Source organism: Nelusetta ayraudi, unplaced genomic scaffold (assembly GCF_046127955.1).
Source record: "Nelusetta ayraudi isolate G7.1 ecotype Tasmania unplaced genomic scaffold, CSIRO-AGI_Nayr_v1 ptg000011l, whole genome shotgun sequence".
NCBI lineage: Eukaryota > Metazoa > Chordata > Actinopteri > Tetraodontiformes > Monacanthidae > Nelusetta > Nelusetta ayraudi.
This window is the reverse complement of record NW_027466061.1, coordinates 14,840,139-14,859,305: the sequence shown is the minus strand read 5'-3', so window position 1 is coordinate 14,859,305 and position 19,167 is coordinate 14,840,139. Positions and strand designations below refer to the sequence as shown.

The 19,167-nt window shown below is 46.2% G+C and overlaps 1 protein-coding gene across 1 annotated transcript; it reads right to left on the bottom strand.

Annotated features, from left to right (window-relative positions):
• Positions 1 to 10: 10 nt before the first annotated feature.
• On the bottom strand, positions 11 to 18,852 carry nyap2b (neuronal tyrosine-phosphorylated phosphoinositide-3-kinase adaptor 2b). Its single transcript, XM_076021304.1, has 7 exons — positions 18,033 to 18,852; positions 14,893 to 15,094; positions 10,966 to 11,282; positions 6,877 to 7,947; positions 3,028 to 4,239; positions 2,819 to 2,928; positions 11 to 2,352 (listed from the first exon to the last, which is right to left on the bottom strand). Exons 2-7 carry the CDS (start codon positions 15,069 to 15,071, stop codon positions 2,065 to 2,067), a joined length of 3,177 nt encoding a protein of 1,058 aa, XP_075877419.1. The 5' UTR covers positions 15,072 to 15,094; positions 18,033 to 18,852; the 3' UTR covers positions 11 to 2,064.
• Positions 18,853 to 19,167: the final 315 nt, after the last annotated feature.

Below are 19,167 nucleotides of genomic sequence, written 5' to 3'. Positions count from 1 at the left end.
ATCAGAATACAGTACTTTCCCCCCTCAAATACCCCTCCCCCTCTTTTTTCCCTTTAGTACGCAAAACAAGAGAACACTCAGTGCAATAAGACAGAGGACTCTGACAGTGCGGTGCTCTCTCTACCTTTTCACAGTGCACGTTTATACACACAGAGATTGTACATCATCGTTATTACATTTCCAACCTCTACCCACCAACATTATGGATAGGGCAAAGTGAATGTCTGTAAAACAATCATTTTTTTTTTTTTTAAAGATTCAACTTGCATACAGTGTACCCTGAAACATGCGCGCGCACACACCTGAACGGACAGTGCTCTCTTCTCCTATGTCTGTCCATCTGTCTCTCCCTCTCTCTCACTCACTCACTCACTCACTCACTCACTCACACACACACACACACACACGCGCACCCCGTGGGTATGACACAGAGGAATCTCTGTAACATTGTTTTTCACAGAGGGGCTACTGCACTTGACCTCTGCTCTGAGGGCTAACTCCTTTCTGACCTAAACTTATTTTGGCAACATCAACAGTGCATTTTAATGCGCTGAAGTGGACCGATTTAGATGACGTGAAGGGTTGATTGAGGTAGCGGGAGAGAGCTGGGGGAGAGGGACGTTTATGTAGTCAGCCTGATTATATGCTATGGAACATGATGTGTAGTGCAGTTTTCTTCTCCTTTTCTAAGCCTTAAAAGGTTTGTAGGCCCCTGTGCAATCCCTGCCTGCTTGACTGGGTGAGAGCTGAGCTTTTGCCATGTCTATAGGTCCTTTAAATGATTTCATCTCCAAAATGTTTGCCAGCCAATTGAATTGGAAAAAGTCTCAGAGGCAACCACTCAAAGAGCCTTCTGAGGCTTTACCCCCTCTGCCAATAACTGGAATCTTGCATGGCACAGCTGACCCCCATTAACATTTTCAAAAATATATATATGTATATACGCGTAATCTTGAAAGTTGTTTCTTAAGCAAATGCATATGGCTATTATAATCTGCAGTAAAATTAAGAAAGGTTCTAAAAGCTCAGGTGTTGATTGTACCGGCTGGTTGTTGGCATCAAGTATTTACACTGTGTCATGGTGCGTGCAGTGTGTATGGCAAAGTAAGAGTGCTGACACTTGCCAGCTATTGCCACCAACCCAATTTGAAATCACCAACCGTCCAAAGTGCAACCACACCATCATCATCTCACTCTAACAGGCTTTGGCTGGTTTGGGAAATTATACTGTTAATAATGTATGTTCTAATTTACTACCTCCCCGACCCACCCTCATAGCCTTATCTGGAAACACATCAAGAACATGTCGCACTTTCTCCAACCTCAACAACATGCCAGCCAATAAAATATCTTCTAAAATGACTGAACTGCTCCAAAAAGGCTTTGACAAAGTGATCACACAGCTTCTCATTGTAATATACAAACTGAATCGCAGGCCTTTTTCTTCCCTCTTGTACATTTCAGAACATACTAAACCAGGCATGGAGGTGGCTGGAATCTAAAGCACGTTGACGATAACCCCTCAACTTACGATACAACAGTGAAAATGTAAAGTATATATAGACAGAATTGAGTAGTCCATTCATTATAGTGCATCTGAGCACACACGAATAGTTGGGCATAAAAAATTATGCTACTACAGTACAAGAATGAATAGATTATGCTTTTAAATATTTAAATAATAAAACAAAATAAACAGAAAAAGAAACATTAGATTGCATCTACATCTACTATACATAATTTAAGCTGCTTTTTCCATCTCATTTAGAAAATATCTTTGTCAAATATCTATTCTACTCAGTATATTACAAGAATTCAATCACAGGAAATATAAAAATATCAAATATCACCAGTGATGATAAGAAAACATGACGACCTGAACAAGCAGAGATATTGCTATGGTAACCACCATTGTCCTTGACATCAGCGAGTATCATCCCCTTGCTGCTGATCGGCTGTCCTGATACCCCTGATTAAGCAGGGGAGCATCGGCACAACACAGGAGAATGAGGGGATGGGTGATTGGGAGCTTCGGGGCAGGGAAGTATGAGCATGTTTTTAATGTCAGATGGCCGTGTCCCAGAACACAGTGGTCTGTGTCGGGTAAGGTGGCGGGCGGATCTTTTTCACTCCGCTGCCTTTTGCCCAGCCAGGGAGAACAGAGGCATTGTCTTGCTTGCACTGGCTCCGCTCCTGGTGCCGCTCGTCGTTCCTGTCCGGAGGAGGCGGCCTCTCCAGATGTCTCTGCAGGTGAGGGTGCTGCCTGGAGCGAATTTCCATGCACAGAGTGCGTTTCCTCTCGATCTGCTCGAGCATGGTGGTATCTCCACAGATCCAGGGCATCTGGGGCATCTAAGGGGAGGAGTGATGGCAAAACACGACGGTAACATCACAATTAGTAACACACCTTGTGTGCAACAAATTGATGTCCAGAGGCGTAGTTCAAAAGCTTGCTTATGGACTTTGATAACACTATACCAATATGGTTTAAGTGTCATTTCATCCATCAAAATCATTCTATTTTAGTTGACATCTGAGCTATTGAGGAAATTAGTTTAAGCCCTCTAACAATAAAAAAATGAAGTTTTAAGTGAAGTAAAACAAAAACCTGCTGAGGTGAACAATGCTGTTGTCCCCATGTTCTGACCCTGAGATTTCATGTGTAGACTTTGCTTGTTGTCCCTGTGCTTGCCAGGGTTCTCTGTACTCTCAGAGTCCAAAGACAGATGAACTGAGAACTCTAAATTGACCTGATGTACCTGGAACATGCCACAGCATGCTGTGACACTGTAAGAAAAAAACAAGTGAACCTGCCCACCTGACTTTGTTGTGTCTCAGTTGCTTTCCTTTGAGGAGTCCCCATCGGGGAGGGGTTGGTAGTCATGGAGCCTGAGTGGCTGTACTTGCTGCTTGGTGCTGCTTTCGGATCTGCACAAGGAGGGACAAGAAAACATAAACATGAAATTCCTCGACACTATGCAGATGATAGGTGATGCTTTTTCAAGTTCAAAGGTTAGTCAGTCTCACCGTTGCCTGCTCTCATGGTGCTCGGTGGGCTGCCAGATGGTCTACCGTGGTGTGTGGGTGTTGTGGAATTCTGCCCAGACGTTGTGCTGCCATTTCTCTCGTGTGCTTTCAACTGGTGATCCACACTGTAGCCAGTTCTGATGTCCCGCCTGGGCGTGCCATCCGCCGAACGATATGGTCCGCGCTCAGCGGACGGACTTTTTGTGCTCTTGACATCGTAGTGATGCTGCTCGGAGCCGTTCACACTTCTGTCTTTGCTGTCCCTCCTCATTTCAAGGCCAGTTCGGCCCTGATCTTTGCTGTCCTGCCTTGGTAAGAGTGGAGGAGGGAGATCCCCATTGTGGAAACTTCGATCCCTCCCCTCATGCTTTGACTCGGGGTTGAAGCCAGCCCTGTCTTTGGTGCTCCTGGATGTTTCCTGTCGTGGAAGAATCTCAGGTGGCTGATCGATCCTACCTTCGTGTCTGTGTTCCAGGTCGTTCCTCGCCCTCTCCTTGCTGTCCTGCCGGGGTAGCAGATCAGGCCGGTGGTCTCTGCCGTCATGCCTGTGTTCTGCTCCATTTCGCGCTCTATCTTTGTTCTCCTGTCTTGGCAGAAGTTCGGGTGCCCTGTCTCTACTCTCATGCTTGGAGTCTACGCCATTCCTCGCTCTTTCCTTGCTGTCCTGTCGCGGCAAGAGCTCGGGTGGCTGATCCAGCAGTCTCTCTCTGCTTTCCTGTCTGCAGTCCACACTGTTCCTCGCCTTTTCCTTGCTGTCTTGCCTCGGCACTAGCTCAGGTGGCTGATCATGAAGTCGTTCCCTTTCTTTGCTGTCTTGTCTCAGTAAAGATTCCAGTCCATGTCCCCCAGTCCTGTCTTTACTGTCTCTCCTTGGTATCAGGTCACCATTGCTGATCCCTCTGTCCTTGGAGTCTCTTCTCATCAGTGGTATGGGCTCACTGTTACTGCAGCTGTGATCCCTGCTATCCCTGCGGACAAGCGGTGTGTCTATACTGCCACATGTGCGGTCTTTGCTGTTGCGCCTGTGAGAAAGCACCTCTGCACTGCTGCTTCCTCTCTCTTTCTCTCTGTCCTTGTCTTTGTCTCTGTCTCTCCGGTGAGAAGAGTCTTTGCTGTGGCGATCCTTGGACTCCCGCTTGGATTCTTTGCTGTGACTGTGTCGGTCTTTGCCTTCACGTCTGGACTCACTGTGAGACTTGCTTTTTGACTCAGCTGTGAAAATGAAATAGAAAAAATATACACACAATTATTATTATTATTATTATTATTATTATTATTATTATTATTATTATTATTATTATTATTATATTTTATTATTCAATGACAATGAAAAAAGTTAACCAAACTTCAACATTTTAAGAAACTGAATGAAATAGTTCAGCTTCAAGTGCACTACCTCATTTTATCCACTAGGTGTCTGTCCCTACTCACTCATGCAGTGCGGGATACAACCGCGTGAGCGAGGATGCGTCGATATTTAGACTCACAGACATTTAGGATCGTTTTTAATGGTGGCCCAGCACCGTGGCCTTCCTTTTATTTTAAAGAACGAGTTATCTTAGTCATATGTTAACTTTTAATGTGCTTTTTCAAATCATATTTATTTAACATCTGAATGTAAACAAATGTAAATTTGATATTAGCGATTGCCATTGGATGCATAACATCCCAGTTTATCACTATGACTTTGATTTAATTCTCAGCAGATAAATTATAATGTGTACAGATGATTTCTATGTAGGCTTTGCTCAGTGGTAAGGGGGTCCCTGCAGAAGTGGGCATAATCTTCTATGCCCTTTTTTTTTAAAGCAACATTGAGAAGTGGGGAGACACAATGCTGACTGAAAGATGAATGTGTATGTGCCATATATCTTTCTATACCCTGCACTTTACCACTGGCTTTGTTGAAATATAGTGTTTAAGTGGGCTTTGATGTGTGGTAACAAGCACAAGCGTTCAAGCGTCATTTAAGGCATTATAGTGTGTGCGGATGAATGCTTGTATTCACAAACATGTATGCATGAAGTATGTGGGTACGTGTGTGCGCCCATGTGTGTGTGTGTGTGTGTGTGTGTGTGTGTGAAAAACAGAGTGTGGCGATTAACCAGTCAGTAAGTGGGTCAGAGTAGCTGTTGCTGCCTTAGAATGGAAGATGGGCAAAAAAAAAAAAAAAAACTCCATTCATTGCGTTATGTTATGTGTGCCTGTAGCCAGTCAGAAAGCAACACACACAACCTGTCTTTGCTGCAGCTGCATGTGGTGACAGGACAGGTGTTCCAATGAAATATGATAGTAAAAGCAGCTGTCACCACAGTCATAGCCCTGATGTATTTGAGCATATGCAAAGCAAACTGTTGACAAACCACGGTGAGAAAGATCTGCATAGTGCTAACGACCCGATCAAAGAAAATATTCAATTCAAAACATAGTAACTGTACAAATGAATTGTGATTTTTGTACCAGTTGACATGTGCATACAAACAGAAACATGCATTCATCCTTGCAATGAGATGCCTGCTGGAGAAGCCTGATTGGCTTAATTACGGGTTGAGGTATGAGCTGATTGGATAAGAAAGCAGAATCTGTAATGCTCTGATCCTGTTGCATATCAGAGTTGAGCGCTGTGTCTATTCCCCTTCAGGAGCTCATTGCACAGCTCCACACCGGCGTGCCCTGAGCTGTGATTGGCTGCATTGCGTGTGGAGAGGGAATCTGCAAATAAGGATCTCAGAATTCCTCCTCCATGCACTGTTGCCATGTTGTAGTTGCTGAGAGCTTAGAATACAGATGTGTGGACATTCGTGATTCTGAATGAGATGTGCCTTAAAAATTGCTTGCATGATTCATGAGGAGTCTGTGATAAATTCCATATACATATATTTTTATACAGCTCAGGTCTGAAAATAAAACTACAGTGGGGTTGCATGTCAAATAAAGCTTAAAAGTTTGTCTTGCTCATATCATGTCTTCCTCCAAAGTAATAGTATGATACAAAACATGACATGCTTTTGCAATTTTAAGGAGCCACACTTGCCCTAATAAATGTACAGAGCAACCTCTTTTTAATTTAGCTAAATTCAATGCCTGTAATCATGAATCTTTAATTATTTCTCTTTACATCTCAGTACAGCACACTGACAGCTATTACACACTATGTTATGACAAAAGCAATGTTTGCTCAGATAAGCATGTTGCATGGTTTTATCTGACAAATAACACTGGCATCGGCCTAGGATCATGTGGGCATCAGTGATTCAGTATTATTATTATTTACCACTTCTTCCCCCCCCTCTGAACACAGTCATTGGAAGTAGTTTGCGTCAACTGTTTTGGCATAGTCCTAGAGTGAGGCTCGGCTATCTGTGTTTAAACATGATGTTTACATATTTAAAAGTAATGCCGTCGAATGCCATAATGCCATGAGTAGGTTGGAGGGACCTGCTGTCTGCTTTAGTCCTAATCCCCTCAGATTTGATCATGCGATCTGTATCAGACTTGGCTTGCTGGGCCTAGATTATACAAATGGAAGGTTACAGAGTGCACCAGCACGCATGCATGGCAACAAAAAAGGCAACACACTCTCTGCTAGGCCAAATTCAGCCCAAATGCAAATGGCCAAACATGCATTTTATGATTGCCGGTTTCAGTTTCTCAATTGTTCTTTGGTGCTTTCTAACCTTAGGGGTAATTCTAACTTCCCTCCACGTTTTCATTCTGCAATCTTTACAATTTTAATGTAAAGTTTTTTTTTATTGATAAAACAAAGGTATTAATAGGGAGAAATTTAAGGAAAAATATTCCCAAATGATCATGAACAAAATGATAATACTGATATTGGAAATAACTCACTCTCTCCAGGCTCTTTAGACTTCCTCCCACTGGAGTTTTTCTTCAACATATTCCTCCCAGTGGTGAACAAGTTGGTCAGTTCATCCAGGGGGCTTGTGGGTGTCCTGGAGCGGGCCGTTGAAACATTCTGCATGGACCCGTGCAGTCGGCCCGTGCCGTCGTGTGGAGGCGAGCCTTTGCCGTGGGGAGTGGCTGAGGCACTCCGTGGCAGGCCACCGGGGAATGGCAGTGGAGCATCAAAGGGGGGCGTACGCATGAGGCTAAGGGGGGTGAGGCAGCGGCCCATGCTGACCGGCGATGGGCAGGCGGAGTGGCTGCGCTGGTAGGAAGATGAAGAGGAGGATTTGTAGAGGGTGCAAGGGAGAGGGGGTGCAGAAGAACGTCCTGAAACGGTGAGGGTCGGGGTGGCGGTGAGCTCCCTGCGGATGTGTGCGGAAGGCGGGGGTTCGGCCGCGGATGTCGGAGATTTGCTGTAGGACTGGTTCTCCAGCATGGGTAGTTTGGCTACATCTAGAGGGGTCAGCGGGGACTCGTCCGAGTTGGGTGAGCACTGCGCTGGTGCCGGCGGGAACACCAGCAGCGGGGGTCGGTGGGTGAGTAAATTGGGGAAGGGTGCGGGAATGTCACAGAGGGGAATGTTTCGAGGTGTGGAGCACCGACTGAGAGGTTCAGGGTCATAAGGTGCCGGAGTTGGGCATGCCGAGCGACAGCCAACGGGGTCAGTGCGGTACTCCATGTCGTCCAGGGCTGGGTACTTCATCTCCTCGTACACAGACTCTCCCGGCTCCTCGTCCTCACTCTTCAGGGTTTCCCGTGTGCCGATGTCAATGCCGCCCATCTCGATGTACACGGGTTCATCTTCACAGTCGTCCGTAGGACTGTCGTCGCTCTGTGGGGGCGAGCTGTTGCGTTCGCAGGGGTATTTAATGTGGAGAGGTTTAATGGGGCTGATGCCACTGTTGCTGTGACTCTTAATGTAAGACTCGTCGAAGGAGACGCTCAATTGCGTGTTGGGGTTCCTCTTGGGTTTGGGTGGTGGCACCCTTTTGCAGTCTTCACTGCATTCTTGAGCTGTCGAAAGACAGGAGGAAAGTCATGTCACACCAATAATTGGGAGAAAAAACACCCACTACTGAACACAACCTGATATCAAAATATTTTGGTTTGGATCGATCAATCAATAGGTAGATTGATAGATAGAGAGATTATATCGTGTCATTTTCAACTGCAGATTTGTGGGTCAGATGCAGGTCATCGTTTATCGTTGTGAGCAACATCTTGAGTCAGAAATGTGGGAATAGCCGAGGCATATGCATGTTTCTAGGTCACATATACAGCGGTGGATCAGTATGTGAGTGCAGTATCTAGGTCACACACACATTGTGGAGCTTCGTTTTCATAGTGGTGACGTAGCATTGCAGTGTGAATCTCTTTAGATGTGGTGCAGTGAGGCTACTACACCGCTCACGTCGACTTCATAGTACGATATGGAAAACTGCTCATTTGCTAGGCGGCCAGCGCTCTGATGTTTCTTGCTTGAGCTCGGAGTATTTCTAGGTCAGACTATGTTTTTGGGCAGGAGTGTTCCTGTTGCCAGTGGACAGGGTAAGATAAGTGTAGTTAAGAGCGGGACCATGTCTGAAATCCTCAAACTGCAGATTTTACACATTTAATTATTTAGATACCAGATGGCCGAGACCCGCACATCTTCTTCCTGTAACTGTATGACTCACCTCCAATATGAGGCATGCCTGCCTACACATTACACATGCCTGCACATCCAGAGAGGGAAATTAGAGCAGGCGTGTGTGAATCCTCCACTGTAAAGTCACACAAACCCTGTTGTCTATATAGGCGTTAATACTTCTTTCATGTAAACACTAATCAGAGATGTATATTATAGCAACTCCAACTGTCTCTTAGCTATATTCAGAAAGTGAATCAGAAATGGAAAATCAAAGTCCTTTGAGATTTTGATGTGTTTTGAAGTCGCTTTCGTGACAAAAATATTAATAACTTGAATCTGAAGATGTGTGCCATTTCTCATTAACACAAATGAATTAAGTCAATGTAGAAGACTCCTGTCAACCCAGATGTGTCCCTTGCTATATGTTTGCTGACCGAGTCACCGATATTGTTTCTATTATCTCAATTAAATCAATCAAATTTTATTTGTATAGCTCAAATTCACGAATACTATTTGCCCCAAATGGCTTTATGTCCACTGCAGATCCAACACCCTCAACACTTATACCCCTGGACCGGATGAGGAAAATCTCCAAACCCTAAACAGGAAAAACCAGGAGTGATCCTTCTCTCTAGCAAGGGTAGCCGTGCCATGGCTGTCACATATCTAGATTTTCTTTGCTTAAGTCCTGATAAATGTATGTGCACGTTCTAATCAGCACCTACTCACTCTAATATTCTTGTTTTTAAACGACCACATGCACTTCTATGCCAGCAGATTTATTATGGTGGACATTTAGATCTGTTTCACCACTGAATTCATCCCTCCAAAACATCTTCTTCTCTCCCCGCTAGGCTTTCCCCCTACATCTATTGCTCCCTCTTCTCCCCCTCCCCCCGCTGCAGCGGATGTGTTTACCCGCATCCCCCCTCCTCTCCTCCCCCTCCCTTGCCTCTCCTCCTGGGGAAAACGAATCTAGGTCAATCGCTCCTCCTGAATGAATTCTACACTGACAGGCTCCTCCCCTTCCCGCTACATCGCCGGCTACAGTGCACGCAACCCTCCCCTCAGCCAGGGACACCCCACACACTGACTCTGATTGGCCCACAGGCCTCAGACTTCAGCATTACTGGAATCCCATTGGCCGGGGCTTCTCAGTGATGCTGCGATTGGCTGGGCTTCAGGGGGTCTTGTTTCTGTGGGATGGTTGCCGTGGTGCCCAGGAAGATCTGTGTGCACACAGAGACATCCCCACCAATCTGAGCCCGGCTGGGCGAGTCCCTCAACATCACAGTGATGCCTCAAATAGGAAATGGAGTCAGAGCTTCCTGCACACCCTAATTGTTGTTGCTCCCAAAAGCCAGCTGTCTCAAAGAAGTTTTGGACACATAAATTGTCACTTTATCATAGTTAATTTTTTTTCCTGTTGCATGTTGTTCTAATGCATGTTTTGATGGTGTTTTTACACCCCCCCACACCACACAGTGACTGTTATTTTTACTGTGCTCCTGTACACATCTACTGCATGTCTATGGGAAGCATTCATTTGGCTCATTTAATTCCTGTCTTCTTCATTACAGCTCACACTCTGGTTGATTATGTCCTCTTTTCATCCAAGTTCAAGCAAGCATATTGCGTTTGTTTTGCTTTGGAGGAGTTTAGGGTAAAGTTGCTGCAGGCTCCTTTCAATGGATCTCGTTCAAGGCTTCTCTAATGGTTGGCTATGCCAGTTTTAAGAGGAAAGAAACTTTTTTGGCCTCAATTTGTACTTTGCCTTGTAGGAGTGTGAGAACTTGCCAATTTTAGCTTATAGCACTGCCAATGAACTTCTGCCTTCATGTAAATGCTCTTACAAATTGCTGCAGGCCCAGTAAGCGATTATTACCAGCACTGTAACTGATTGTATTTCAAGGATGGGGGAAAAAAAAACAATTATTGGATAAAATTAGATGTTAAAATTAGATTTATTTTTAGACAGTGACAAAATTACAACTAAAGATTCTCTGGCTTCAAAATAACTTGACCATTAGTGAAGCAAGTGCAACAAACATCAGTCTCCCGAGGACGACGTCTGTGTTCCATATGCTTCAGATTTTGATGCTTTCCCTATTTAACTTCCACATTCTTTAATTTCTTACTGTCAGATGGGTGTGTAAAAGGTATAGAATTTGTAAAATCTTGTACAAAATATATTTTATCTCTATTAAAATAGTTAAACTGCAGCTAATCATTGCAACTCTGAATTTGTATCCTCATTACAGCCATGGAAAAAAAAAATTCTCCGATGGCACATGGAAGGGCTGGATGTCACATCATGGTAAGAGGAACAGGGTCGAGGAGGGCACTGCAAAGTGCAGCTATATATAGCCAACTGTTTGGTGTGAAGTGCCACCACCACTCACCGTCACATCTCTCCCCACGGCAGGTGGACACGGGACTATGGTCCACTGCCTCAGACGACATGCTCAGCTTGGTGGCCGGGTCCCTCCTGGGCTTGGGTGGGGGCTGTTTCCTGGAGGTCGGGCTTCCAACTTCCTCCTCACCTCCGCCTCCGCTGTTGCCACCGCCGACCGAGTGCAGCGACTGAGAGCGTACGGAGAAGCCCTGGCCACAGGCAAGTGCCTGCGGATGGGGCATGGGAATGCGTTCCTGGGGTTCCGGCATGGTTATGGAGCCCATGCGCAAGTGCTTGCCCTCAGTTGCAATGTCCTCACCCGTCCTAAAAAAGAAACAGAGTGTGTGAGAGAAAAACAGAGGAGAAGTCAAGCAAACAACAAGACTGAACACTGCTTATTAAACTATTTATATAATGGACAAAATGCATCTATAATTCAGATTTAATACCAAAATAATCTGCAACAATCACACAGCAAACATACATAAGTGTGTTGAGTGTTTACAACGATGAATGGTCAAGGGCAGACAGTACCAGGCATGTTAGTACAAATGAAAACAGCGTTTCCTTTGCGGCAAACTATTGATTTGAGGTTGTAAATGGGTGTTCACCCGGTCTATACACAGTCAATCTGTGTAAATGGATGATTGGCTTGACGTGAGACTTAATGATGTCTCAGTATTGTTTACATTCACAAGGGGGGAAGGGGTGAGGTGTGTGTGTTTGTTTGTGTCTAAGCGAGCTGACAAATGAGCTAAAGACCAGACTGCCATTAGGATAAAATAGCCTGAACAAAAGACGTTGTATCTTCTCAGTACAAACACACCCAATTTTGACAGTTGATGTATGGAACCCTCCGGCCTCAGTGTTACCCCTGAGTGCAATGCCAGTGATTTGTTTAGACAAATGTGGATAAAATTTGCATGTGTGTCTCCTGTTGCGTGGCACGTGTATGTGTTTGTGTGTTTCCTTGCCGTGTGACTTTGCTGACTGCGACTCCCTGCAGGCCAGCTGCTGAACAGAAGGTGCCTGGTGGGGAGGGTTCATTGGTTAGGCGATTAAGATTTGCCTAGCAACATGGTACCCATAGAAACCAGACACAAAACCGGCTGCCGGCACACAACAATAATAAAGCCCACGTGCACATTATTACATTATTGAGGTGCCTGCGATAACCAGGAGAGCCAGACTGCTATTGTTTTGGTGTTTTTTGAAAAGGAAAAAAAAACAACAACTTTGATTAAGACATTATTATTACATATCTTAGCAAACGTAATTTATTACTGGGCCTTGTGTCTCAAAGAGAAATTATGCATGGCATTGAGCATGAGGTGTCAGCTGATTACTGTCAACATTCTTTTGAGTGCCCATCCGCTGTAACAGAGAGCACACAGATGCAGTGTGCATGTGTTATTGTGTACATACAGCTCAGCCATCACACACCATCCATGCAGGTGGGTGTGACTGGAGCAGTGGCGACAGGATTATTTATAGGATTTTTGCCCAGTGATTGGCTGGAAGACGGACCACAGGTGCACTGTGACCGGTTGAAGTTGACTTGTCGCCGGGCAACTCTGAAATATTCCCAGTTTGACATGTTGCAACAGGAAAGGAAAGATAGAACGTCCAAACCCAACAACACACAAGTTGATCTATTGAAAAAACCTTCCTCCTCAAAATAAAAACCTGAAAAAAAATCAAGAAATTGTTTTTAAGCGGGGGCGGGGGATAAAGGTAGCCGTTTGAAATTTGCAAGCTTATGCAAACATAAGTAAATTTGCTGTACTGAGTTGCGTGTGTGTGTTTGTGTGTGTGTGTGTGTGTGAGGTGTGGCATGCTGGTTTGGAAATGCAGCCACACTAAAAAGTGACCTGCACGAGGGGTTTATAAATTGTGCTACAAAACAATAAAGTAAACTCAGTGCAAGACGGCAGCAGGCAGAAAGGTCCGCCTCACACAAACCGAACGTGCAGATCTGATTGGCCTGTGGTTGTTCCAGCTGTCACCAGGCAGAACACATTTCCTGCAACTGAGCTCACACTTAATCTCCCTCTAACAGGTCTCCCCCCAGCTCCACCCCCACCCCACACACACATTCTTCGATATTTGCTCTAACTAGCTCTTTCACCCTAACACAATATGAAAGCCCATTATGTGTTCCCCTCGTTTTCTGCAATAACTACATAATAATTTGCCCTCTATTGTTTGTGTTTATAAATGAACAAGTTTGCACCTACTTGCTCCTGCAACTGGGAATGTGATCAACATGCATACAAGTCCTCACTCTCTCAGTCACAGGCAGACATTGTAAAAAAAAAAAAAAAAAAAAAATGGGTCGTCTCATTGACCTACTTGTAGACCTCATGAAAAATCCAGTTATTTTTTTAGACTTGTCCTCCAGTGACTGAGTATTAATATTTTAGCTATAGCAACAGCTGAGGCACAGTAAGAGGATGGCAGGACAGTAAGATGCCAACGTCCTCAGGCAGCGGACATTCCTTCACTAAGTTACTGTGTGGTGCTGTGAGAGGATGGACGCTGGGTAACTGCGGCTTTTTAGTTCAGAATCATGTTTCAGAGGAATGTGGTACAAAAATACTCACGATAGACAACCTGCCAATTGTTTTGCACTGACAATCTCGTAGCAGCAAGAAAACAACTATATTAGTAATGACATTGACCAAGTTTATTCTTTTCCAACATAATCTGACGGGCTTCAAAACGTCCCCGGACAAGTTGGTTAAGAAGAGCTGCATCTGGACAAACAGGAATTCCCATCTTCCCAATCAAGGTCAGCGTGTAGTACTCATCTCATGCTGTGTCGACTGAACAAGTGAGACAGACGGCCAGTGCAAAAATCAACAGTAGCAACCTCTGTCATAGTCAGCGTCATTGGAGAAGTAGTTAAACAATAAATGCAATGTTATATCATTTTGTAGGTATCTTCTCTACCTCCACAGTGCTCAAAACCTGCTCAAAGACATACTTGAAATGAATGGAAATGATTTATTGTTTTTGTATATCACCAGATTTTAACCTTGAATTCTGTGCTCGCTTAGCAATGCAAAGACTGAGAAAGAAATTAAGATCAGTCCGTTGTCAGTCAGATTAGTGTTAGAAACAAAGGAACCATTGGAGTCTTTTTGTATTTTGCAATTGGTGAAACGAAGCAACACGGACGTCCACGTCATGCCAGCAACACACTCTGGACCCCTCTGCAGTTCCACATTTACCAACTCAGTGCCTGCTGTTCTACCCCACAACACTGAGCACGCCGCGTCCACGTGCTCGTCACGTTTTCAGAGCGTGTCTGCTTCTTATTTGCTGGAGTTTTGGGATGCCGTGTGGCCGAGTGGTAGTGTGGCGCAGCGGAGCCACTGCTCACCCACCTCAACTTGAATTACGGTGCAGAAGCAGAGAACGTGACTTCACTTTAATAGGGTCAAAGCAATTCTCAAACTCCGCCCGACTTTACTGGAAACTGTACAAACTGTCTCCGTGTGCGAGTCCCTCGCCATGTCCCACTCCCTGTTCGGTCTCTGCCACAGTCCACCCAGTTGCTTCCTAATTTAAAACGCTCTCCATTAGGAAAATGGAACAGCAATGACCTCCATCCAAGGACAAGTCCCAAATTAGTCTAAGAGTGAAAAATTAATTATCAAGGGGTTGCACCAGTCCACACTTACAGCCCCCTAAAATGCGGCATGTGGCCATTGCCACAGGGGCCCTCAAGTCACTTGTCCTAATTCCTGTTATCCCCTTCCTGGCGTAAACTCTGCGGCATCCTTGCAATTACGGGGCACAATCCCATTTATGCTAAGCACTCCTCCAGAAAAGCTACTAGTTTTGCATGTTTTGTCTCATCCAGCCAGGCTATTGTATTGTGACTGTGATGACTGGGGCAATGGATTTCTTGCAGACGACTGCCTCCTACCTCTTTATGGCTTCCTCCTGTTTTCTCTTCTTATCGTTTTTCTCCTGCAGAAATGTCCTGTTCCTTTCATTCCTTGCGTGGTCCAAGTTCTGTGCCACCAGGCCGTTGTAGGCTCTCAGCCCGTTCTCCTCAACATACTGGAAAAAACAGAGAGTTTCCTCCTCTTTGGAGCTCATCATTCTTCAAGCTTTTCCACAGCATTCTGGCAAAGACAGATATGAAAAGGTAAGTGACACATGTTTGCTGTCTTCGCAGCTTCAATATGATGCTAACAGGGCATTGTGTGTGAGCGGGGTCACAGAGCGAAGCGTTGGTATTCGTCAGTGATCAATTTTGCCCCGCCTTCATTCTTCAAGGTCAATCTTGGTGTGGTGGAAAAAGATGCAGCTAGATTGCATCAGCAGCGTTGTTTTTTTCCCACTGTGATTTCAGACCTGTTTTTCTAAGGCTTCTGATAGTTGTCAAGGTGCGTATTGTCCACTTCATTCACCATACTCACAGACACACACACACACACACACACACACACACGCGCGCACGCGTGGTCACATGAACATGTACGTCAATATGCAAACACTCCAGGGACTTGCAGTCTAGATGCATTTACTCTTCAGTCTCTGACTCCATTTGACTGTGAGTCAGTTTGGTGGTTGCTCATTTTCTCAGTTGTGTTTGCACATTTCTTTTTCTGGCAGGAGCAGAGTGAGTGTCGGCATGAAAGGGGCGGGAGTGGTGAAGAAAAAGGACTTTCATCTTCTGTGGTTGCAATATGTGGCGGGCTCAGAGGTGAGAACATTGCACTCCAGGGATCAGCAGCACAGATCAAATGAGGCAATCTCACCAGAGTGTGACGCACGGTTTCTCATATGCATGCATCCGTTGCAATCGTACGTTTTAGCTCCCCAAACAATCCCCACACTGATCTTTTTTTTTTTTTTTCTATGCATTTTGTTTTCCTGCAAGCCAGCTAGTAGTTATTGACTTATTGTGATTAAAGACGCTGGTGAATGTTTCCTGTGAGGAAAACCATCTCAGAGGGTCAAACGCACTGATGAAACCTGACAAAATTTCATAATTATTTTCAATATGGACTTGTCTTTGGAGCAGCAGGCACCTGAGAAGTGGAGCAGCTACTGGTGTGTTTGCTTGGGGTGGGGGTTGGGGGTTGCGGGAGTGCAACTGCATGCAACACAGCATGCATTGTATGCAACAGCTATATATTATTTTTTTTCTGGTGAGGGAAGAGGAAGACGAGTGCACGGTTTAATGTAGGTCAGTGTTTTCAGATCAGCCTAAGACTTCATGCCTGTTTACGTGTGGGAGAGGAGTATGTGTGTGTGCGTGTGTGTGTGTGTCTGTCGAGGGGAGGGGGAGGGGATTGTGATAGCTGTATATGTATGTTTGTGTGTGTGTGTGTGTGTGTGGGTAGGCAAGGGCAGCGAGTGTGGGATGAGGGGGAGGGAGGGAGGGAGTACTTGGCAGATGGAGACTGCAGGGCCAACTGAGAGGCCATCCATTGTCTGGCCAACCTCAGCATCCCTCTGACTGGCGTCTGTCTGTCAATAATTCCAGCGTGGTGTCCCGGTCAGCGGGTTTATCCACCGGCCGCAACATATTTCAGGCTGTCCTTAGCTTTTGCAGGACACAAGGGCAGGGCTGATAGGAGGTGACGGGGCAGACGGAGCGGAGCTGTGCGCTGCAGAATCCTGCTGTTTAAAGGTGCAGGTCTGTGTGCGGCCGCCGTCCCGCCAACCTCCGCCGCCAGTATCAGCTCTTATCACCGATCCGCAGGCGCGGCCGGCCGGAGATCCGGCGGCGTGTGAAAGTAAACAAGTCTGGGGTTTTCTGGGGAGAAACGTGGTGCAGCGGTCGGTGGTGTTTTGCGGGCGTGACGGTGGAAAAGGCACAGTTCAAACAGTGTTAGAGCCCGAATTAAGCCTGCCTGCATAATCCCAGTAAAGCCAGCAGCCGCGCCGGGAACGGCAATCAGCTTGTTTATCACGCTGCTTTTTCCCCGAGCGACTGAACCTTCTCATTGGGTTGTCCTCATCGATGCCAAAATTAAAAAATTAAAAAATTAAAAAAATCAATTAATTAATAACCCACTTATCTGCAAAACCCGGCAAAAAAAAAACAAAAAAACAACAACAACAAAAAAAACCTGCTGATGCAGCAATCTGTGTTTTTTTTCCAGCTAAGCTTTATCTTTTTGTCTCCTCTGACATTGATGTTTTTTTTCACTCTTTTATTTTCGTGTCATGTCCTTTCTTTGGCTAGCAGCTGCAACAGTTGGGACACAGAGGTGCACTTCACCTCAGAGGTAAAAGAAAGTGACACACCGTAACTGTTTCCAGGCAACCGTGTCAATGTAGAGGGGCAGCGTGGACATTCTTGAGACACAGTGTCAAAAAGATTGCAAGGCCAATTGTCAGGTTACAGAACGTGTGCACGCCTGTGTGCAAGCGCACGCATTGTGCGTCCTGTCCTTGTGAGGGCTTATTGCTTCGCCTCACCCTCCACCCTCAGCTCTCTCACCACAAGTTAAAGGCTAAACCTGATTAAAGGTTACAGTTCGAATGTGCAAACACAGGTTTTTCTTTTCTTTTCCTTTTTTTTGCTTTAAATTGCTAATCTGATGTCAGGAACAGTTACATTGTCTTCACTCTGTGTCCTCACACTTGTGGATGAAGTTGTTTCTGTTTTCCCTGGCTCTCACAAGCACACACACACACACACACACACACACACACACACACACACACACACACACACACACACGCACATACACAGAGTCAACCCCTCCCCACACATGATGGCAGCACAGTGGACCGGATTAACCTGTAAACCCAGGCACACACAGACAAGATCAGCCCCACTAACACACACACACACACGCACACACACACACACACACACACACACACATAGGTGCTGCACTTTGGGATTTACTTGCATTATAAAAACAAAAAAAAAACAAACAAAAAAAAAAATCACTTTTGCACACAGTTGCTGGTTCCCCCCCCCGCCCCCCCTCGCCACACACACACACACACACACACACACGCACACACTCATAGAGTCACACACACTTGTCACTCCTGTGTGTGAGCAGGTGTTAGTGTTGCTAGTTGCATGCTCACCATGGGGCTGCGTCCCCGCTGGATTGTAGACCGACGTGTCTTCTGTCTCCCCTCGACCAGTCCAGTCCAGTCCACACCTTTGAACTCTGACCTCTGCTGGAGCACCAGTGCACAATTCCACTTAAATCCACATGGAGCCCCATCCATTGTACGGTCCACCTTGTCTACGCTGTTTAAACGGAGTCCGTGTCAACCAGGGCAAGGCTGGTGCTAGAGGGGAGGAAGGCCATTGGGTGCCCAGGCCAACGCGCCCTCCCCGGGCACAAACGAGTGATGCGACCCCTCCAGTCCAGATAGTGCTGAATTCTGCGCCAGGTGCCAGTTTCACAACATTGCGCATCTGCACGCACTAAAGAGAGACAGAGTGCAGCAGCACCAGCAGCAGCAGCAGCTGACCGCACCCGCGAGCCTGACAAAAATTCACGCTGGCATCAAAACTCCCCTTTGATGTTTGCACACACAGTGTGTGAACGCCGCCTCTCCTCCTTCTTTAATGTCCACACGCACAGAAAGCGTCTCGTCGTGTCTTGCGGCTGGTGGGGAACCTCATCCTCCGCCTCCTCAAGGTTGACACCAGGGTGAACCAGAGTCGTTTGTGTCTGTTCTCATGTCGGCGCCGGGCGGCCGGCTCCCATCATCCAGGTCTGTGCAGCCGCTCTGTGCTTAAGCAGATGACACTGGGCTTCCCAGCTACAGATCACAGGCAGAGGACACGCCCCCTGCCTACTGTAGCCGCCTTCCACTGGCACGTCATCCGCTCTGCCACTCTCCCCTCCTCTCCCCTTGCAATCCTATTTTCCTATCTGTGTGCTTTTCAGTGCACTCTCACAAGCTCCCCAAAAGCCTCTCCCCCGCCTCCCCCCCGAGGCTCCCACTCCTAGCAAACGTTTTATGTGTTTGTCTCATGTGTCCTGCCTGCTTTCCTTCCTTTATGCAGCTGCATTGTAACGGGAGCTTGGGTTGTGTTTTTATGCTTTCAGCACCATGGAGAGCTCTCTCTCTCTCTCTCTCTCTCTCGCTGTCGGAGGGTGGGGGGCGGGGGCGGTTTAGAGCGAGGAGGGGAGGGGGTGGGCACAGAGGGGGCCAAGTGGAAAGATGGGAAAGGCAGAGGAGGAGGGGGCGAGGGCTGGAGGGG